Below are 22,800 nucleotides of genomic sequence, written 5' to 3'. Positions count from 1 at the left end.
GAGCGCCGCAAGGAGTGACCAGGAACAATGGTCACAAGCTGGCGGAGGGGAGGTTTAAGTGGGACATCAGGAGGCGCTACTTCACGGTCAGGGTGGCTAGGGTCTGGAACCAGCTTCCAAGTGAGGTGGTGCAGGCTCCCACCCTGGGGGTTTTTAAGAGGAGGCTGGATGACCACCTTACTGGGGTCATTTGACCCCAGTGCTCTTCCTGCCATGGCAGGGGGTCGGACTAGATGATCTGCTCAGGTCCCTTCCGACCCTAGAAACTATGAAACTATATTGCCAGTGGTATACAGGGCTGGGGTGACCTTGCATGATGCCTGCAGCACGGGGCCCAGCATCAGATGTATGCTGCATCTAGTACTCTGCCAGACAGTGCTGTGCATTGGCTCCAGCTCAGCCCCATCCGGTCCACCCCTGAAGCCAGCCCTCTGGAACTGGTCCACCAGGGTGCAGCCTGTGCTCCATTTGCCCCATCCCTCCCCAGACCACGTGCTTGAGGGGTCAAGCCCTGGGACAGGCTGTCTAAAAAAATTGTGGACTCTCCACCCCTGAAAATGTTCAACAGCAGGTAGGACAGACAGTTGGCTAGGTTGGTTTAGTCAGGAATGATCCTGATTTTGAGGTCCCTTCAAGCCCTACTTTCAGCAGCATTTGTTGTGAAGCCCCAAGGGCACACAGCCAAGCAGCCTAAATCTCATAGAAAGGGTTCTGCATGGGCTGGGCAAGGAAGGCAGAAATACCTGTTGGTTCAGTGTCTCCTGGGGCTTTGTTCCTCACCATATAAAGGCTGATGATGACTTTGTTCATTTATGCATGTAGGTTAGGCACAAAATGTATCAAACACCCTGCTAGGTTATTTTTTCTCTCAGGGTATGGCTTTGAATTCTTTTTTGTGTATCGTATAAATCACAGTCCATCAAGGTAACTATTGAAAAGTCTTCCTTAAATCTGCTGTAGCTATTAGTCACTATACTGCTTGACAAGGAGACCTGGATTGGACTTGCTTTTGAATAATTGCAAGCACTTCCTTTCCCATAGTTCTCCAGCTCCCATCCTTAAGGACAAGGAGCTGCACACTGACTGGGGAAATGTGGCCAGGTCCCTACAACTTTGTTCTAACGCTTCTCTCAGTCTGTTCACTGTGAAATACAGCTAAAATTCAGCTGGAAAGTAAAACTGTTGCTTTTGGTCTGGCTGTTGAAACAGAAATAAAGAACGGAACTGACCTAGAATTTAGTACAAGGAAGGAAGAGAGATAATATGTCCATGAACATATGTGCTTTTTTTAAACCAGCACTAAAATACATAAAAGTGCAAGCCCAAGGTCGTGAATAAGTTGGTCAGAGCTGAATGAGGAGTAAAGGCTGCTGGTGTTATCGTGGCTCTTTTCCTGGCTGGTTAGCTTGGCAGGTCACTCATCTGTCTGGACTGGTTGAAGTGAGGACTGGGAAACTTCCATTTCTGTATTTTTATCAGCACCACAGTGACTCCAAGGAGTGCTGTATCTTTGTTTTAGCTTTCTTGTTTGTTTGTGCAAAGGTGGTCATCTGTCAGGAAACTGTAAACCATCCAGCTTTTGGCAGGCAAGTCATGCTTTTTGAAAGTCAACAAAGATTTGACATGCATTAGAAAAAAGAGAAAATGCTCTGCTTTGGGGAGGGGTGTTTTTACTCAAAATAAACCCTGACAGTGAGTCTAAGCAAGTTCATAATGTGCTTCAGACCCCATTGCTGTTAATGTATTTTTGAGGGAACTTGGGTGATGAATGGTACAAACCAACCATGTATTGTGCTCATACATTAGGCTCTTGTCCTTGCGTGCTATGATATTGTATTTACTGTTCGCTTGCCATTTGACCTCTCACAGTCCTAGAGCATTCTCAAGCATTCATTTTTTGCTAAGTTTTTTATATTTTGCTAAGTGCCATATCAGGTTACTTTCAAGACAAGGAGAAATGCTGTTCTTTGGAGAGTACTAATGCTACCTTAATAAATGAGGGAGGCAACTCAGTGACAGATGATGCGGAAAAGGCTCGATGCCTTTTCATCTGAGTCTTCACAGACAGGGTCAGCTCCCAGAGTACTGCATCTGGCAGCAGTTTGGGGAGGAGGTGAGCAGCCAGCAGGGGTGAAAAACAGGGTAGGAACAATTTAGAAAACTGGATGTGTATGAATCCATGGGGCCAGACAAGATGCACCCAAAGGTGCTGAGGGAGTTGGCCAATGTGATCACAGAGCCATTCGCCATTATCTTTAAAAACTCATGGCGATTGATAGAGTTCTCAGGTGATTGAAAAAGGGCAAATATAGTGTCCATCTTTAAGAAGGAGAAGGAGGAGGATTCAGGGAACCCTGGGCTGATCAGCCTCTCACCTCAGTCCTTGGAAAAATCGTGGAGCAGGCCATCAGGTAATCCATTTCTAAGCACTTGGAGGAGAAGGTGATTGGGAAAAGTCAGTATGGATTCAACAAGGGCAAGTCATGCCTGACCAACCTGATTGCCTTCTATGATGAGATGACTGGCTCTGTGGATGCAAGGAGAACAGTAGACAAGATATACTTTGCCTTTAGCAAGGCTTTTGATACAGTCTCCCACAAAATTCTCATAAGCAAGCTAAGGAAGTATGGGTTCTGGATGGATGTCAGGTGAATAGAAAAATAGCTGGATCATCAGGCTCAAAGGGCAATAGTCAATGGCTCGATTTCTAGCTGGTACCCAGTATCAAGTGGAATGTTCTAGGGGTTGATCCTGGGGCTGGTTTTGTTCAATCCTTTCATCAATGACCTGGAAGATGGCACACTCAGCAAGTTTGCAGAATGGACACCAAGCTAGGGGGAGTAGTAGATGCACTGGACTTTAGGGCTAGGATTCAGAGAGACCTCAACAAATTGGAAGACTGGACCAAAAGAGGTCATGAGGCTCAATAAGGAGAAGTACAAAGTCCTGCACTTAGGACAGAACAATCCCAGTACAGGCTGGGGCTGACTGGCTGGGCAGCAGCCCTGCACAAAAAGGACCTGGAACTTATAATGGACAACAATAAGCTGCATATGAGCCAACATTGTGCCCTTGTTGCACAGATGGCTAACAGCATACTGATTGACAGTAATAGGGGCGTTGCCAGCAGATCAAAGAAAGTGATTGTTCCCCTCTATTTAGCATTGGTGAGGCTACATCTGGAGTAGTATCCGTTTTGGGCCCCCCACTACAGAAAGGATGTACAGACAAACTGGAGCAGGTTATCCAGAGAGGTTGTGGAGTATCTGTCTTTGAAAGTTTTTAAGATCTGGCTAGACAAATACTTGTCTAGATGTCTTTGTCATCTAATTGGGATGGTCCTGCACTGAGCAAGGGGTTGGACTAGATGACCTCCTGAGGTGCCTCCCAACTCTAATTTTGTATTATTCTACCAAAAATATACTGACAGTTGCCCTTAGGCATAATGCCCTCTAGGCAGTCTCCTGTAGTATAGTACAGATACCTCTGAAAATATATATGGTAGGGCAGTTCCTTCTCAGATCTTCATACTGCAATCCATAGATTAGCTGTAGGACTGAGCCCCTCAATCTGAGTTAGCTGATGATAATTGAGAAAATTTACTGCTTCAGAGGTAAATTTACAGCACCGTGTTGATGAGATACTACTTGTTAGAATTGCTCACTTTAATGTCCTCCCTATTCCCCAAAAATGAGTATGATTGCACTTTTCTGGTTTGGCTTCAGTGTTTGAAGATTATAATGCCTAAAATTCAGCCCTAATAGTTGTTTGTTTTCCATTGTGTTCCATTTTAATGGGACATTCTTGTTTATGTGGGCTGTAGACTTGCTTTAGGCAAGCTATCAAAGTATTATTTGATAATCAATACTGGAGAAGTTACTTCGAAGGTAGCTTTATAAATGGGTAGCCAGGGAACTTGGAGTCTGTCAAGATGTTCCTTTTACAGGATTGCTAATGGCTTGCTTAGTCAAATGTTTATTTTCTAACCTGTAAACATGGATTAATTGTGTCCTCCTACCTGTTTGTGAGGTCCTTAGACAAAATACTATATTTGAGCAAAAGAATAGAAATTAAGGGTTTTCTTACAGATACTACTTGTATATCTAAAAAGGTACTTTCTGGCACTTAAATAACTTCTATAACTTTTGGTTCTTGATCTGTTAGTAAAGGTCAACCATCTGAGCTCACCTTTTCTTTGCACCTCCAGTGGGAATGGATTTTTATGAAATAAGTCTCTGTTACCTAGGTAGTTCAATTTTATGACTGAATTCTGAACAGGCTAATTTTTGCTAAATTAATTGTAACTGCCTATTAAGATCAGATATCCATGGCAATCCTTACGTCTAGCTTTCATAAGGATGCCAAATGTAGAAAGCCACTTTGTTTAGCTATCGAACTCCCCAAGAATGCTTTTCTATCAAGATGTTAATTGAATTTTCAGGGGATGTTACTGTATTTCCACTTAAATTTTGCTGTTTGTTTCCTGTTGCTCTCAAGGCTGTTGATGCCAACCAAGCATTGTATTCCCCTTAAGGATGTCATTTTGATGACTGCTTGGGTGCAGAGTAGGCAACTACCTGATTGGTAACTTCTGATCAGCAGCCCAGACCACCGGGTCTTCACCCATTGTGCTAAGAAGTAGATTGGAAACGAAGAGTTGCTTTGTTCCTAGGGGATGTAGGAAACCTCTGTCTTCATGTTTCCTCTTTTGAGTAGTCACTTCTAAGGGTACTGATGTGGCAAGGCTGGGAACAGAGTGAAGAGACTATTAGTTAATGCCAGAGGTGTTCTCATACCCAACCAAAAATGGTGACAAAAGTAAACAGTGAAAAGAGAAGATGTGTATGGAAGCCAGTGAAATGCTGACCTTTAGTGTAGTCATTTCTTCAGTGAGCTTTAAAAGACTTGTGTTCCTTGCCATTAACTGAGCAATCAGGAGGAGGGAATAGAGTTTGTTTGCTTTCTTTTGAAAGAAGGTTTATTCCTGAAAGATGCACGTAAGATTCCCCACTTTGCAGGGCTCCCGGGTGGTGAGAACTCCAGCCACGGCAAACTTGCGGGTTTTGTCTCAACTATTTTAGGAGAGTTTATGCAGCTTTTCTGTAGGAAATCAAATTTCTGCAACTCCTCCACTGTGGGAATCTCCCTCTTGCTTGTCAGCATCCAAAAATGTTCACTGTCAATGTAAAAAAGACATTACTTTTTTTTATTTTGAACCGGAATCACTCCTCATGGACAGAAATGTGTTGTAATGTCAACTGCTACATCTTAAACATGATTTTAATAGGAAGCGCAGCCCATTTTGATTAGGTAATAAGACTCTCTTCTCTTCCTTACAAGAACACCTTTGTGCATGATCGGTTTGCGCTCTCTTTTGGCAGATAGTTAAAATTCCTTGTCCTCTTTTCTTATGGCACAATCTCACTTGTACCATCTCTTGGTATACCCTGCATCTTTATCATGTCTTTTTTCACACAGCATCTGGCATTTAGTCATTTCCAATAAGGACCCTTTCTGCTTTTAGATGGGGGGGGTTTGCATAGGCTTCCTGCATCTTGCACATTAAGCTGTAGTGTTCTTCATTCATCATTTATGTTCCTGACTGTGAGTTAGTGTGGCCTAAGTAACTAGTGATTTTGAGCACACAAAATCACAGTTGATTTGGGACTTGGATTCCAGAAAGTGGTACCAGTGCTTTCTCAAAATCAGGCTTCTGAATGTTGTAAACTGAGTCCCAAAATATTGAAACAAAATCACAAATCTCTTTTGGAAAATCCAGGTCTTTATCTTATAGGATGCATTCTGTAAAGTCTCCTGCCATGGAAAAAACAGCCAGCCAGATTTCTGGAGAAACTTCTTTTTCTTGCAGTGTTTAAAATGAGGTATATAAAACCACATCAGCATTTTCAACTGGGAATGAAAACCGGTGGGATGCTTAGCAAAATCCCTTCCCTTCTGGCTTTTGGGTTTCTTTCTGTTTGTAATAAATTTAGATGGTACCTTTAACTGAAAACAGGTGTTTTCACCCCCTCCCCCACCCCTTGTGTAGCAATTTTTTAAAAACACCACATTTGATAACTTTGAAGACAGTAATGTTAGTATAAATGTTACTTTTGCATAACTATTATAATATCACTAAACAAACTTTGAGTAAGGACACAGACCAGAAAGCTCAATAGTAGCTTAAAGGTTGCAATATTTAATAACTGTCTGAACAAAGTATAGCATAAGAACTATCTCCAGACATTATTCAGCAGACTACTAACATGTGATCATAAGCTGCTGGCAGAAAACTTGCTAAAATTGAATTGGTCAAAATATTAACTCTAATTATCTCAGTACTTGATAACATTTTCCATGTTTTGTGAGTTTTCTCACCCATACAGTTACCTATACAGACTTTCTGCTTTGTCTCTGACCCATCTTCTCCTCTATTAATCTGATGCATCTTCCAAAAGCAGCAGATATTTTAATTTGTTCATTGCTTGCAAGATCCTGCATAGCCCAAAATTGAACTATATCTCTACAAGTAATAGCATGTTTGCATCAGTGAAATGCTGCTTCTGGATACACTGCATTATACAGCTTGGAAAAGGATTAGGATTTGGAGAGGCAAGGCTCCTTTAATGGAGTGTGTGTGTGTATGTGTGTTTCTGTGTCTATTTTTACCTAAATAAAACTTTTTCATTTGAGCATTTTTATTGTAATTGACACAATACATATATGCAAACATTCTGTCTGTAAATGTTAAATGTCACTAATTTAGCCAATTTGCCACTATGCAAGTATTTATGATTCTTACAAATACTGTCAAAATGTAGTTATGTACTTCACACGCCTTCTATTCTGTGACTTGGATCTGATTTTCCTCTTTCACTATTGCATTTGTTTTTGTGTTGGTATGTTGTATTAGGTATATATAGAGATGTTGGGTTTCACTTTCCCCAACCATTTTTTTCCAGAACTCAGAGAGAAACTTCTTTTTCTGGACAGAAATATTTATAAATGACCAATGCTTAGTCTTAGTATACATCTCCTTTCTCATTTAACATAAATCTATATTGACTTCCAGCAACAAACTCTTTTAGTGTTCTTTATTTTCATAAATGCTTCCAGTGTGTGGTTTATTTATAGCGGTGGTAGGTGCCAGATGGAGTGTTCAGGATACTTTTGTATATCCACAGAGTAGTTTAAAGTCTAAGCAATACCACTCCACATTCACACCACAGCAATCAGGAGCACTTCTCTGGAAGGACCATTTTAGGGGGTAAGGTAGTTGTTCTGCTTGCCTTAGAGCTCCTCTGTCCTTGCTAAATAGCTCCAAGCAAGGAAGGACCTCATTGTTTTGTGAGACTTCTTAGCACGTTACAAGAATTATGGCTTCTGTCCTTAATTTCTACTGGGATTTTCATAAAGTTTGCAAAGTAATGCCCCAAATTACTCTTTTTTTTTTTTTGGTCTTATGGGCACACTTCTTTAGCAAGAGTTTGGTGTTGTTTTGATTGGACTTTTGAACCACAGTCATTGTAACTTGTTTGTCTTTCCATACATGCAGACTTACCTGCTAGTGGTTGCTGTTCAGTAGCATCCTTAGAACCTTAATGTGCACAATTATCTAAAAAGAGCTGTTCAGATTACTCATCAGCTTGCTATGGAGAGCATTATTTCAGTAGGACCACTTTCGGAACACACCATCTGTCTCCTGAAAGTAATTTTTTTAGGCAAAATGCGCATGCTGAACATAAACACTTCCAGTTTTTCAAAAGCTCTGTCCCTGTGTTCTGCATCACATCTCCTTATATGTCATATGGCATATTTTCAAGAGCAGATGCCTGCCTTTTCACAGGATGCTTTCTGTAAATCCTGAAATGCCAGAGATTTCAAAGATGAAACTGCAGCTCCTATGTCATGTGAGGAAGTTGGAGGCAACACAACTACTCTGTAATTAAGCCATTAGTAATTACTGCTCTTGACTGGGTCCTGCCATGAAGTGGCTTCAACAACTCCCTGTGTTACCAAGTGAGATGCTTGTGGTGAAAAGGAAACCCAAAAATTAAAGACTATGTTTATAGCACAGCTGTGCAACTATCCAGTAACTTGTTGAGAGTTGATGCACAGAACGCATGCATTATATTAAAATATAGGGCTTGTTGAGCTTACTTGGATTTTTCTGTCTTCATTGTGACCCTGGTTTTATCCATTCATTTAGAAAGCAGGGGCAGTTGCACATCTATGTTAGGTATTGAGGATTGCTTAGTAAAAAATCATCCTGAGCAAAATACCACATATACTTTCATACCTTTTCCCAAAAGTTAACCTTCAAAAATTATGGTGTGTATCTTAAGTGGGGAAGCTTATTTTTCTCCCCAGAATAGATTTAATAGATTTCATAGACATTAGGGCTGGAAAGGACCTCGCGAGATCATCGGGTCCAGCCCCTTGCCCAAAGGGCAAGGAGTCATCTGGGGTTGGATGACTCTAGCAAGATAATCATCCAAACGCTTCTTGAACATGTCCAGAGTAGGTGCTTTCACCACTTCTGGGGGGAGTCTCCAGACCCTGGAGACTCAAACAGTAAAGAGATTTTTCCTTATGTCCAGTCTAAAACGATCTTCCAACAGTTTGTGACCATTAGACCTTGTATTCCCTTGGGGTACCCTGGTGAACAGACGTTCTCCCAGATCCTGTTGCACACCCCCGATATATTTATAGGCTGCCACCAGGTCCCCCTGAGTCTACACTTCTGCAAGCTGAAGAGTCCCATGCCTCTCAGCCTGTCCTCATAAGGCCTGGTCTCTTGACCTCTGATCATGTGTATGGCCCTGCTCTGGACTCCTCCTGGAAGCATGGAGATGCTGTAAGAGAGCTGCTGCTGCTTTCCCTTCTCTTCCCTGCAGCACCTACATGTGGGAAAGGCAGTGGTGTGGTTGCACTATCCACTTCGGTTCCTGATTCACTCTAAGTTTAAAACCTGTTTTAATGGCCTTAACGTTTCAATAACTAAACTATCCTTTCTTCAGCAATTTTGCTGTCTTTTAGCTACTTCTGGTCTCTCTTCTCTTATTTCACAGCCCTGTAAATCATTTATAGGGTTTTTTGTTGTTTTTTGTTTTAAATTCTAGATCTGCCCATGGTGTCCAGTCTTCAGCTACAGTTTCAGCTTTTTGGCTGAGCAGCCAAGAGCTGCTGACAGTTCAGTTCAGAAAGAATTACAACTGTAGCTTTTGCCTGAGCAGGAAAAGGAGGGTTTGTGAGCTGAATATTAGCCTCTGCCCTTGCTCTGTGCAGTAACAACTCTTTTAAAAAATCTTTTCCTTCATTCTGCCTTCCCAAAAACAAAGTGAGTGTTTTACGTGGGAGCATGTGAGATGCAAAAGCATATGGTATGAATGTGGCAGGTTTTTTATTACTGCACATTCACTTGGAGAACTGTACATTTGGGAAATGTTTAGAGGCATGTAAAGAGGTCTAGAAAGGGGATGCGGGGGTAGTACTGGTCTTTACCAGTAGTTAGTGTACAAACGAAATAGAAAGGAAATATTAATAAAACCAAGTGACTTGCAAATGCTCTCTTTTAGTTTTCACCTGGCTGCTACGAAAGGACATGCAGAATGCCTCCGGATTATGGTGACACATGGTGTGGATGTGACGGCACAGGATGGTGCAGGTATGTCACTGTAAAGTTAAACCTATGTTATACCATATATATGACAAAATAAGTTTTCAAAATACAAAGTTGGAGGTCAATCAACAATGTGGCACAAGCAGTTATAAAACTGCACTTGGATCTATAGTTACCTGTTTTGTGCAAATGAAGTGACAGCATGGACACGTTGTGTCATAAGTGTCCAGCTATTCATTTGCATTCATCTTTTCCCTGGAGGGGAAACTTAATTACACTAATTGCTCATGCAGATGCAAGCAAAGTTTTTGCAGGCAAAATTCATTTCTCCAAATTTGAAATCTCTACCCTCAGTCTTATAGATTTAAACATGCTATTGGACCTGAGATTACAAAATAATCACCTAGATCTCTAACATAAAAATGTAATTTTTTATTTTTCTTTAGGATTTTGCAGTGTTTAAATCAAGGCCTTATTTATCGCTTTCTATGTTTATCAGGCCTACTAATCCCTCAGCTGTACTGGAAATGCGTCAGGACATTTCTTGAGCATTATGACTTGAAAAGAGCTAATCGGGCAACGTGGAGCTGAGAGCTCTCTCCTCCACTGGTTCAGTCTTCAAAAGTGTAGTGTGATAGTCTTTAATGTACAAGGGAGACAAGAGGAGGGGGTGGAACCTGGTAGATTTTTTTTAATGGATCATGCCCTTTCATCCAAGTTGTATCTACAGAATCAGTGCCTTGTACTTCCTCTAGTCAGACCAGTTACCTGAACAGCCTGCCAGTGCTCTGTCCTATAAAAATAATTGACTTTAAACATTGGGTGTACTAAGTCCATCTCTTGCTCCAGATGCCAAATAAGGGTCTGGCTTTCTAGTATATAACAGAATAATCAGCATATAAGAAAGTGTCTGATTCTGGCAGGAGAATTCAAATTATACACATGGATGCACTTTTGAGAGTAATTCACTTTGAATCTCGGGCACTTCATATAAATCTAACACAAATGTTGTCACTTCATCACATTTCAGGATTTGCGCATTGTGCTAAATGGCGAAGTGACCTAGCCTTATCTGAGAGCATCACACTGATGCTTGATTTCAATTTGAATGGACTTCATGTGTTTCTTTGTACAGTGCCTTGGAGCACATCCTCAGTGGCTTCTGAGTGTCTTTCTTAATGAGTACTGACTTGACTCCTTTCTCTTCACTTTTTTCCTGACTTCCCATTTTTTTCTGGGGCTGTTTGAATAAAAAGAGATGAGATACTGCAATCTCTGGTTATGCTTCCATATACACTAATGCTCTTTTGTCTACCAATGCAATGTGAACACTCTCAAATTAATGAGATTTGTAGGAATGTAGTCCCCAGAGTGAGTGTGGGTTATAGGCCTCACTTGCCCAATTCACAGGAAAAATCAGTATGTTAGAATAGGATAGTAAGCCCTGCCTGGAGCTCAAGATGTAGCAGCTCTGCTTCTTCTGTTTGGGGGATACTGTTTGGGGGATAGTTCAAGGCCCAAGGTGGTGGCCATCACAGAAGCACTTGATGGACATCTCTACAGCAGTTCTGTTGAAATCAAAGGGAAGAGAAACAAGGTGATGACAGCATTGCTTTTTAGAGAAACAAAGCTTAAATGCTCAACTTCTTTTTTTTAGCAAGAAAATATGATCCAAACACAAACTCTTTCTTAGAACGAGACTGACTTCTGCCACAGGGTAGATTTTTGTATGATGTTTGCAAGAACCATAAATTGGGATCAGTTTTTAGTACTCAAACTGTAGTATAACAATTGTAGAGTACGAAGTGACTGTTCTTCATTTAATGTGAAGCTTTCTATCTTTTTCCTAATCCCTGCTGTGATGTTGTTGATTTAGAAGCAAATGGAGCAATTCATAATCTCACCTTTCTGGAAGGGGTAAGGTTGGGCTTTTGATAATTGAGTACTTAATTCTTTTTTATTACTTAAATTTAGGCCACAGTGCTTTACATCTAGCAGCAAAGAACAGCCACCTTGACTGCATCAAGAGGCTTCTTCAGGTAAAGTTAAATAAAAACTCAGTGTGCTCTGCATATTTTTTCTCTTGCTCTTCTTTGTCCAGTAATTCACACCAGCATCCTGTATTCTTGGAGCAGAATCCTATTTAGTTTTGTGTCCAAATGACACATTTCTAGCCATATAATTAGCATTTTTGGTGCTTAAGCACAGCTTACAATTCTATTCCCTGTGCAGTGTGGGATGTGTAAACTTATGCGGTAGGATATGGACAGGCTGGACAGTATGTGACTTCATGTACATATGCAATGGTTCTACTTGGCAAAAGCCCATAACAAGTGCGTGTTATGTCTGGGGCATGGTGGAGGCATTAGCCTCAGTAGTTGCATGTTTAAGGTACTTGCCCAGGGATGGGGGGGACCTTGGTTCTAGACACCCATCATCCGCAGGGTTTTGAATCTCTGACTTTCTAGCCCAGTGCACTAACCATTAGACCACTGGTTAGGGACCATCCAGTCCTTTCTCTGGTGTTCCTCTTGAAGCTGATCCCCTGGGGCAGCCAAGGGAGGGAGATATTTGGGGCCAGGAGAAAGAGAACAAGCTAGATTGTGTATGTGTGGCTCAGTGAAATGGCCGTCAACCTAGAAGGGTATAGGCTGTGTGTTCTAGCATGGACCCTACTCCCAGTGGGGCAGAGACTTCTCCACTGCTGTCTGTCCATTTTATCCAAAGGCTGTTGAAGCTGAGCCAAAGCACCTTGCATTTAAGAGAGCACTGGAGAGGGGCTGGATAATGCTTGACGTGTGGCTTGGCAGCTAGAGCCTGTACTGGAAGATCATGCGGTAAACAGACATTGCCTTTGTGCCGTCATAAATATTTTTATGGCAGCACAAAGCCCAAGCAAACAGATGTGCATGCCCCAAGTTGAATCACAAATGCCCAAAATTGTGTCTGCAGCAATAAGTGGTAAAAATATGTTGCTGCTCTTTAGCAGCAGACATCTGTTTTGTTATGGCAGAAGAGTGTGGGCATCCCAGAGCTTCCCATCCTCTCTAGCTGTCCTGGGCAGGCATACACAAAGCTTCAGGGGCCCTAAAAGGAAATTGCTGGGATATGCAGAATCAGGCCCCTGGGAGCACTTGCCAGGATTCCCATGTTTGCAGAGATGCGCCTTGAGTTGAGGTTTGATACACGTACCCAGGGAAACCTCTGCTGGGGGATTTTTGTGGTGGCCTCTACAAACAGGGAATCCTGTGGTTCCCCCATTTGCGGTTGTCCTGCAGGATCAGGCCCCTGATGTTGCAGGAATGGCAGGGACCTGGCTCTGTGTCACCCAGTGAAGCAGATCAACTGTGCCAGGACACATCTCAGCACAACTGATCTTGCTCAAGCACAAAATCTGCTTACAGCCTCAGAGTAAGCATCTCAGAGTAAAGGGGCCTAGAAGTTTGGGCTTCCACTTCCTGAGAGGGAGTCTAACTACTCAGGCATTAGGGCTAAAACATGGGAGCTTCCTCCTCTTCCCCACATTTGGGATTTCTGTAGCTATTGTTTGAGTGCGTACAATGAAACCAGATTCTGCCATTGGTGTTCACAGTCTATCTCATTATGGTCAGGTGAGGCGTTTGGCTTTTCAATCCTTTCTTCCCTGTTCTCCAGCTTCTCCCTAAGTGGGTGAGAGAGAGCAGCATTATATCTTTGCAGGTAGCTCCCGAGTTATGAAATTGCTTTTTTGCTTCACCCCTCCTCCCCTCCCCACTCACTGAGGTGGCAGTCTGCAGCATGGATTTCTGACAGGTCACCAGACTTATCTAATTTTTCACGCTCCCTTTGAGATTGAATGCATTGGAATAGTGCAGTAAGGAGAAGGTGTTTTTTTAGGAGGATGTTGAAAGTAGCAAGTAGGAATGGGAATTGTGAACACAAGAATTAAAGAGTGGGCCTACTTGCCCAGCAAGGGGAGTGAGTGAGATGACTGATTTGTAGTTATGGTTATGAGACTCTTTCAGAGGCAGGAACAGAGGATTTGGGTGTTTTGAAGTGAGCTAACGGGTGGGAGTTTGCATGAGTAGAGACATTAAGGGGGAAGCCAGAGAAGTTAGCAAAGATAGCTACCAACTGAGTTGGCAGAGTAGAGAGTGAGAGGCTGAGTATGGGGCAATACAAGTCTCTGTGGGTACTCAGGGATGGGGCAAGTTGGCCGTGCTGAAGGAGGTAAAATGAGGGTTGAACCAATTGGGCATAAATGTTAATGATTTCTAAAATAGTCTCAGTCGTGGACACAACTGGTACTGGTCATGGTGTGCACAGTGGTTTGATTAATCGAACAACTGAACAGTGTGCATATGTAGACAAGTACCAACTAGCTGTCCATTAACTTATCAGCTACAACAGCTTGCTACTTGGTTGATATTTTACTTGTTTTTCATAAAATTAATTAGAAATCAGAACATTGTTAAAAATGTAAAATAACGGTAACATTTTTCAGTTAGTTTGTGCTCCACAGATCATGTTCCTACTTCTGTACAGATTTGTTTTACATGATGCAAGCTGTTTGAAATCTGAGGAACGCATAAGCTCATCTTTGAAGTCAAAGTCAAGGAGATGTATATGAAACATTAAAGTTTAACCCTCCTTTACAGAAGTTAGTAATGTGTATAGACCCACATAAGCAACAGCCTTGCAGAAGTTTATAGAAGTGTTAGGCTAAAAGACTCAAGCCACATTTTTGCATTTCAGAAGCTTTTTTAAAAGCAAAAACTTTTTACGTTCTCAAAATGATATCAAAGTCTCCTACATCGAAATGTTTCTTGATAAGGGATTGTGGCCATCCTACATAATTAAAAACAATAAGTCTTAGAAAAGTCAAGATTTTAAAATCAGTCCATAATGGCTAGCATTTTAAAAATCCCTGTAAAGTAAATTCTGATTAGATTTATTATCTTCCTAGCTGCTTCAGGTGTTGTAATGGATGATGAAGCACACATTTTCTTTTACAAGACTAGAAGCAATTAGAATTTGAGGACCAGAACTGCAGTATAAAAGATCTGGCTTATAAAAAAGGGAGGGGTTTTTTTGGGTGTTCTCCCTCCAAGGCATCTGGATACAGACTTTCTGAATGCACTGCTATCTTTGTTCACATCTTCTCTCAAGAGTATTTCCTGACTTCCATACAGTGCCTTTCAGCAGGGAGTCAGGGTTTATTAGGTGGAAAACCATCCCTTTTTAATGATTTGATACTCATACATTTCTGTAGACCAGGATTGATGTGGTAGCTCATAAAGCAGGTTCTTCCATAATGTCAGCTGAGCTCTTCTGTGCTTTGCAGCAAACATGCTTCACTTTGATGTCTCTTTAAGTGCCTTTTTCTTTCTGCAGTCTAAATGCCCAGCAGATAGCACCGACAACTCTGGCAAAACAGCTTTACATTATGCAGGTAACTTTTCTTTTGAGTGTTATCTGCTCTCTTGCACTCCAGTGTTCATTTAGTCCCCTTTGCTCATGGAGTTTGACAAGTGCTATTTACATACAGCACTCATGGCTCCTGTTTCTGAGGACTAGAAGAAGAGTGGGTGCAACAGGATGGAGTAACTCTACTTCTGTTCCCACATAGAACAGTGTTTATTCTATTTTTCAATGTTTTCTTCTTGTAACATTTCAGCATCTCTGAATTGTTCCTGTTTTTTTTTAAAAATTACAGTAAATTTTGTACTTCAGTAGAATAGAGTGTTGACTTTTTGCATCTTGAATAAGCAAATTATACATGTCTACATGATCAGTAGACTTGAGTTTGGCTGTGCTTTAGGAGAAGAGAATCAAGTATAGTACATAGCAAAATTTATGTGCAGAGAGTAGAAGCTTCAGTGTATTAAGAGTCAAGTGGCTCAGATATTTGCACCAAGTGACTAATTTCTTAGGCTCCTGGCAGATGTTACATGTATCATGTGATTAACATGTTAATTGTGTGACAAATTGTAACATGCTACATGTGCAAGCAGTTTATGAGATAAAATGGCAAACCAGCTACAAAGATGTTACTTGTTAAAGTGTGGAACATCTTTGTGGCTAATATGCTATTCTGCTTTAAACTGAGCATATGATGTGTACTCACTCGTGTAATCACTCAGTGCTCCGCTCTCCCTCCCCCAGTCCAAGGGAGAGGCAGGGTGGGAGAGCAGCCAGCTCCCTAACAATCTGTCTGGCAATGAGCTCTCAGGAAGGTTTGCAGACAGCCTTATCCCAGTTGCCCCTCAGTCTCTCCCAGGTTGCTTGCTGCTCCTGAAATTTCCAAGTGTGTCTATAGTATAGGACCCCCAAACACTGGATTTCTGGGTCCCAGGCTGCAGGTATGCCTTTGAAGGGTCCCAGGACCAGACAGGGGGTAGCTGTTTCCCAGACCCAGTGGGGGAGGGGGTGGGCCTTGTCCATTCTTAATCCCCTCTGCCCAGTCTCACCAACTAGTTCCCTGGTGCAGGGCTGCAGAGTACAATTTCCAACTTGCCAGTACACAGTTCCCCAATGTCAAGCTGCAAGGCAGAGCTTTAGCACCCAGCATTGGGAACCATTCCCAATGAGCATCTGGAAGGATGCATGATTTTGATAATCCAGGATACAATTCCTTAGATCCCATTGCACACTTACATTAATGTCTGCCAGAAGAAATTAATGTCTGCCTAATGCTACGGTAGCTCTGACTACTTGTTTTGTTTTAAAATAAATCTTACATTTTACAGTGTAATCCCTTTTATATTCCCCCTTCCTTTTGCTTGGGTGGTGAAAAAAGATGGGTCAATTTGATTTGCTCATTCTTAGACATTAGCATGATGCCATGCTCTTTGGGTTACATGTAAGATGGAGACACCTAAATTTATGCACATGTTCTTTCCATGGTTGTTTTCTTTTAAAAAAATATTTAATTTTTCCCAGTCTAAAAATTCTTGAGTAAAACTTGGTGTTTCTCCTGTTATAACCTACAGTGAGGAGACAAACATTTTTAAAGATATGATATAATTAATGTTTTTAACTTTTCCTAGCTGCATGTGGCTGCCTTCCAGTAGTTCAACTTCTGTGTGAGCACAAGTGTCCAATCAACGTTAAAGATTCGGTATGTGTCTATCATCTCACTGAACACTTTAAAATAGTTTTACTGCCTTCAGGTAATCAAAATTCTGTTACTGCTGCTCTAAGCAATATGATACCTGTCTTGCCTCAGATTTCTTTGAGAAAGTTGTCTATATCCAAGCACCTAAGTTTTTAATGTATTTATCTCCATAACATGCTAGAGATAGAGAAGTGATGATATTAAACCCTATTTTACGGATGAAACTGAGGCATGGGAAGATTAAATGACTTGCCTAACATGTAGTAGAGTAGGTAATTGAACCTGAATTTTCCAAACCCCATATTCCTTACATCTGTAAGGTTATAGAGAGGTTACGTTTAAAGTTGAATTGTCACCATGAAATATGTGTGAGCACCGTGAACCACAAACTACTGCCAAGTTTTTGAGGTCTTCTGCAAAAATGCACTTTGCAAGTCAGAAAGCTGTTTGGGGCATTTTAGAGTTTAGACATGAGAGCAGGCATAAAAATACTCATCCATGCTCTCCAAAGTTGTTTCTCCAGCCAAAAATTCCTATTCTCTTCTGTCCACCTACTGCTTCTTTTTTAATATTGCATATGCCACAAAAATTAGACCTAGAATTTGTCTCACTTTATCTTCAAGTGTTTGGAAATCATACTTCTGCTCCTGCCTACCTAATTAGATTTTTGTTTCAACTCCTAAAGAACAAAGGGAGCACAGGTAATAAGCAACGTTCCTAGGCTTTGCTGAGTGATTGTTTATTCATTAGGAAAGGAATCAGTCAGCAAAGGGTTAAAGTGAGCCAATTTACATTTATAACAAGAAAAATATAGAGTGCCAGCAATAGCCATTGCCTAGGCATAATTACACTGAGCAATTTTTGGATAGATGGAATATTGTTCATAGGGGCTTTTTTAATGTATTCATAGGATGGGAACATACCTCTGCTTCTTGCAATTCACAATGGCCATGCTGAAGTATGCAGACACCTTCTGGATCATGGTGCAGACATCAACTCCAGGGATAAAAATGGAAGGTACAACAAACTAGCTTCACTGTATTCATGATTTTCTTAATACAAACCTTTGGAAACTAAACCATTGCTTCCCTCTCCCCGCAACTTTTGTAAACTTGTCATTTAAGAGTTAACACCAGGTATCTGTGTAAGAAACTGGATAAGAAATCCTGTTTTTTGAGGAAGTTTTGTTAGAGAACTTGGCATGGGCATATTGAGTTATGACTAAAGGAAGACTTGAAAGGACAAATATACAGCACTAGATGGTAAGAAAGGTGTAAATTGAACTTTAAAACCCATCCAACAATTATCTGGCCACCTCAGATACACGGTTTTTGAAGCTTCTCGGTTTTATCCATTATATCTATTCCATGTCTGATTCATGTAATCATCCCAAGGTTGGCTCCTAAAACTCTAGTACAGTCAAGACATGTTCCCAAACTGCTTTCACCTCTTTAAGTGATCATTGATATACAGTGATGATCAGATAATGGCAAAACTGCAAGAGAAAACAAAACAAAGACTTGACAATAGAGATATGCTGGCTTTTGTCTTACTGTTACCAATTAGGGCTTTATTGGATTTGCAGGCGGTTTATTTGTCAAATTTACATTTTAAACAAGAGCATCCAAAATACATTTTTCCTTCATTTTCTTTTTATGATATTGTTGATTTAATTTTTTTTTTAATTTATTGTTGTATAAACCAGCATTGAAATTGCCACAGCAAAACAGATGGCAAAGGAGATTTAGCACTTACTTGCTGTAATGCATAATAAAATAATCTAGAGTGCCTTACTGTTCCTTGACAGTATCCAGGAAAATCAGAGAGCTCTTCCTTTGGTCTGATGATACAGTGCATTACAGCAGTGGTCTCCAAAGTGGGGTGCGCAAGACGATCCATTGGGGTGCGGGAAGAAAATATTAGACCTTCTATTTATATTTATTTTTATCTAAAAAAATAAGAAGGAAATTAAGCTTTACTAATATTTAATATACAGATTGACGGTCACGTGTCACGTATGGTACGCGAGGTATCTGGAGGGAAGAGTGGGAGTTCCACAATGCAGAGGGGTTGATAATGGTGCCCTCAGTGGTGCCCCCCCATATAAATATGCATATATTGGGGGTGAGTGCTCAAAAATTTTTTATTGATAGGGGTGCACGATCAAAAAAGTTTGGAGACCACTGCATTTCAGTAGGGTTTGGGGGTTTTGTTTTGAGTTTGTTGTTCTTGGCTATAAGTAAACCAGCCTCCTTTGTCCACTGCTCAGTTTGAATGGCCATGACAGACCTGTAGATCTACAGGACTGTCCATTCAGAGATCTCTACCTTTCACTCAGAGCTTCCTATGGAAACTCTTGAAGTTCATTGTCTATTTGCATTAGATCACTTCATTCTTCAGCAAGCAGCACAACAGTTGCAATCCTGTTTTTTTTCAGATAGTAAAAGTTGGGGGTGGAAGCAGAGCAGAGGGTGCTAAATGGGAAACATTGTTTTCCTTCTTGTCCCCCCCAGCCCCATTTGTGGATGCTAGTTTCATGTCTTCAGTTTACAAAATCAGAAATATGGAAAGTTTCTTAAAAGGGAAAATAGGAAGTGAGTATTTCCAACTCAGTGTCCGATCCATATTCTACCAAGTTATTACTTTGATTTTATTACTATAAAATTAACTCTATAAGGTTGCTTGAAACAAATATTCTTCACTTTTCTGCCTTGCACTGCTCTTTGTCTAGTGCAGAGCAGTTCAAATCATCTCTCCTGAGCATTTCACTCCTTTGAGAAGGCTGCATTTTATCGGTGGGTGCAATGATTGGTATAATGTTTGACAAGCATGGAAGTAAACAGTTATTGCTGTGATAGGGTCTTTCACATCACAAACACTGTTTAACAAACTGAAGAACAGTGTGTTGTATCCAGCAGGGTAAAGAATGTTAGAATGTGTTCAAGCACTTTTGATGAACTACTGTGTGCAGTTCTCTTCATTCCTGCCAGTAACTTGGAAACACAGTTAATATAATATACTCCTGCTGCGGGTAATCTCTGGCTCGAGATCTTGACACTCTTAAGACTGGCTGGCCTTGGAAGTGGAATCAACATAAGCCTTTTTGTTGTATAATGGAATATTTTTAAGTGGGGAAGGGAGACTAGAGATTTGAACTTTCCTCCTTAAGTGCACCTTTTGTTCTCACTAAGCATGTCAGTGGCTTATTCGTTTTGCTGTTTGGCTGAAATAAGTAAATCTCTGTTTTATTTCTGTTACCTTCAACAGCAGTGAATGAAATGCAGCTGTGTTCAGATAGGTGCTCTTGTATTGCACTAGGTCAGCAGGGTGATCATGGCTGAGATGTTTAATGATTAGTTTAACCCAAAGCCAAATAGCCACTTGCTGAAATAAGCTGTGCATCAGCCACCTCCTGAAAGTGCAGTGCTAAGAACAATGGAGAGATCCATAGAGCACTGCAGTCCTTTGGAAGAGCCCCAGCTGGTGTTTGTGGGAGAATTGTAGGAGCGATAATAGTGCAAAATGAGGAAGGAAAACTGGTTATAATGAAAACATTTTCCATTTTATCAATTTTTGCACAGGCTCTTTATCATGGCAGTGTAGTGTGACAAAGCTACAGCTCTCACAAGTATGCTTGACATGTTTCGGGTCTTTTTTCTCTAGAACGGCTTTGATGCTGGCTTGTGAAGCTGGTGGTCTTAACACTGTGGAAGCCTTAATCAAAAAAGGTGCAGACTTCAACCTGGTGGATGCCCTTGGACACAACGCCCTCCATTACTCTAAGCTCTCTGAAAATTCAGGGATTCAGAGTCTCCTCCTTGCAAAGATCTCTCAGGATGCTGGTAAGAGAAAATAGCCTGAAGCATTGTCCTCTCTTAACTTCAACTTGCTACATAAAGGAAGCTAACTTATTATTGAGAACAGAGCTAGTTGGTTAAACAGCTACTTCCAAGAATTACTGTGAAGCTGCATCAATCTGCCTGCCAGGTGCTTAGGATATAAAAACAAGATTTGTGCCCCAAGGAACGTCAAGATAATACCCAACATGAGATAAAGGGGTTAGCAGGACATTAGGGAGCAGCAGGAAGGGGAAGGAACAAAGGTAGGCTCAGTAAGGTAATGGAGTAACTTAGTAAAGTCTAGCACACAATGGGCACATCTACATGTGTACTTTACTGCAGAGCTGATTGATTAGTTTTGCAGTAAAGCATCACTGTCTACCCATGTGCCCATATTGGGGCCAGTAAATTAATTAACTCCTCAACTGGGTGTAACCTACAGACTTTTCAAGAAGATGTCTTGTCAGGTTTCGTGCCATCCCGTTTACAACTGAAAACATCAGCATCCTTCCCTGTCTTTGGGTTTAGGTCTGATTGTTCTAGACATCCATGTCCCCCTTTAGACTGCTTTGCTTTCTGCTGCTGGTCTCCTTTCTGTCTGTCTGTCTCCAATAAAATTTCAGTCCCCTACATCATGTTTCTTTGTCAGGTATTCAGAGCCTCCCCATCAACTGTTCCACTGCTTGCCTACTAGCCCACTTGTCAGAATCCATCTTCTTGGCTTGTCTCCCTTTTGTCTAAGGGGATTTCCATTCAAGTACAGAACTAGTGAGGGTCATTAAACCTCTAGGGTTACCCACTGTGCCACCTCCTATTGGAATTTCACCTCAAGGTGGAGGTAAAAAAACAACAAAGAAAGCATTCAAAATAGACTGTATAGTTTGATACATGATGGGCAGACAGCTCATAATCTCAAACTAGAAATCCAGAAGTTGAAGATAGGTCTGTTCCTCAGATCATTAATCAAAATATATCTTTACATCAAGAGAGGGTAGGTGAGAGTAGGGGCAGTGCAAAGAGATTTGCCTTTTTTCCCCATAATGGTATTACTTTAAGGTAAATGTGCAACTTTTTTTTCTGCTCTACAGATACAAAGTCACCAACAAAACCAAAGCAGGTATTTGTCTCTCTAAGTTGTTTGAAAACATTCAGACTCTACAGATTGCTATTGCCTGAAAAAGGACAAGTGACTTGCTTATAAACACTAATAAATGTTGCTCTGTGATTTACGTTCTCTAGCATGAATATATTGAGTTGCTCATTGTATAGAAATGTGTCTCAGAAATATTGCTTTTTTATTTTTTGACTTAGCCTCTAAAATTCAGTAACCAACCAGCTTTCCTTTTTTTCCAAAAGGAGGGTCTAGAGGGAATTTTACTAGCATGGGGAAACAAACCACAGACATACATAGTGAAAATGCAAGAATTCAGATTCAAAGATTGGAATTCTCTGCACTTTGTAGAGACTGGCAAAGGAAAACTCTTCAGGTTTCCCAAAATGAAAGCTGTATTCCTATTGCTGGGATCCACCATATATTAGAGAACCCTGATGATCTTGCCAGGTACAACCAGTGACAGCTGCCCTGATACAAACTGTTAGTGGCACAGTATTTTGCAGGGCATACAGCTCACAGAGATGGCAGGAAACTTGGTAGATACGATGTGTATCAATTCAGTCGTACTGTAGGAGAAGTGGGTCTCTAGCCATCCAAAGAGAAGCGTTGATGAAAAGAAAAAATAATCTCTATTAACAGAGTTGTCAGAGGCTATGAATAAACTAAAGCATTTTGAGGTCACTAGTAAAATGCTAAACTTCTCATTGGCTTGTGCTTTTTCACTAAATCTGTTTGTTTTTATTGAAGCATGGACTGCAAAAAAAGAAGCCTTATCTTCATGCATGTTTAGTAGCTTTTATAATAGCAGCATAGCCACTCTTTAGGAAAAATTTGAATTAAGGCAGGAACTGCTAAAATTTATTCTTAAGTGGGATTTTTAATAAAAGCAACTTACCCAGACTTTACTAACCAAACTAACAAAACTCCATTCTCTGGCCTGTGAAACTTTCAGCATGATCAAGTCTCTAAAGTAAGTTCAGAAAGAAGTGGAACTCCAAAAAAACGCAAAGCCCCACCTCCTCCTATCAGTCCTATCCAGGTAAAGAAAAAATACAACTTTGAATGTGTGCATATTGTTAGTGGGATGGGGAATATGTAAGGCATAATATTGAAAGATATTGGCTGAAAT

General features: G+C 40.9%; 1 protein-coding gene across 3 annotated transcripts in view; it reads left to right on the top strand.

Moving 5' to 3' along the window:
• Positions 1-22,800, top strand: part of RAI14 (retinoic acid induced 14) — a 192,470-nt gene that overhangs the window by 156,660 nt on the left and 13,010 nt on the right. For 2 of the 3 annotated variants that reach the window (XM_019517982.1, XM_019517983.1), the window contains exons 4-11: positions 9,579-9,667; positions 11,597-11,661; positions 14,996-15,053; positions 16,651-16,721; positions 17,629-17,735; positions 20,382-20,560; positions 21,646-21,674; positions 22,624-22,710. In XM_019517982.1, the coding sequence (XP_019373527.1) occupies positions 9,579-9,667; positions 11,597-11,661; positions 14,996-15,053; positions 16,651-16,721; positions 17,629-17,735; positions 20,382-20,560; positions 21,646-21,674; positions 22,624-22,710 (685 nt within the window). The remainder of the gene's footprint in view (positions 1-9,578; positions 9,668-11,596; positions 11,662-14,995; positions 15,054-16,650; positions 16,722-17,628; positions 17,736-20,381; positions 20,561-21,645; positions 21,675-22,623; positions 22,711-22,800) is intronic. The other variant, XM_019517984.1, reaches the window with a different exon arrangement.

The sequence above is a fragment of the Gavialis gangeticus genome, unplaced genomic scaffold (genome assembly GCF_001723915.1).
Source record: "Gavialis gangeticus isolate Ggan-Ray unplaced genomic scaffold, GavGan_comp1, whole genome shotgun sequence".
Taxonomy (NCBI): Eukaryota; Metazoa; Chordata; order Crocodylia; family Gavialidae; genus Gavialis; species Gavialis gangeticus.
Note: the sequence above shows the minus strand (reverse complement) of the source record. Positions and strands in the feature narration are given on the sequence as shown.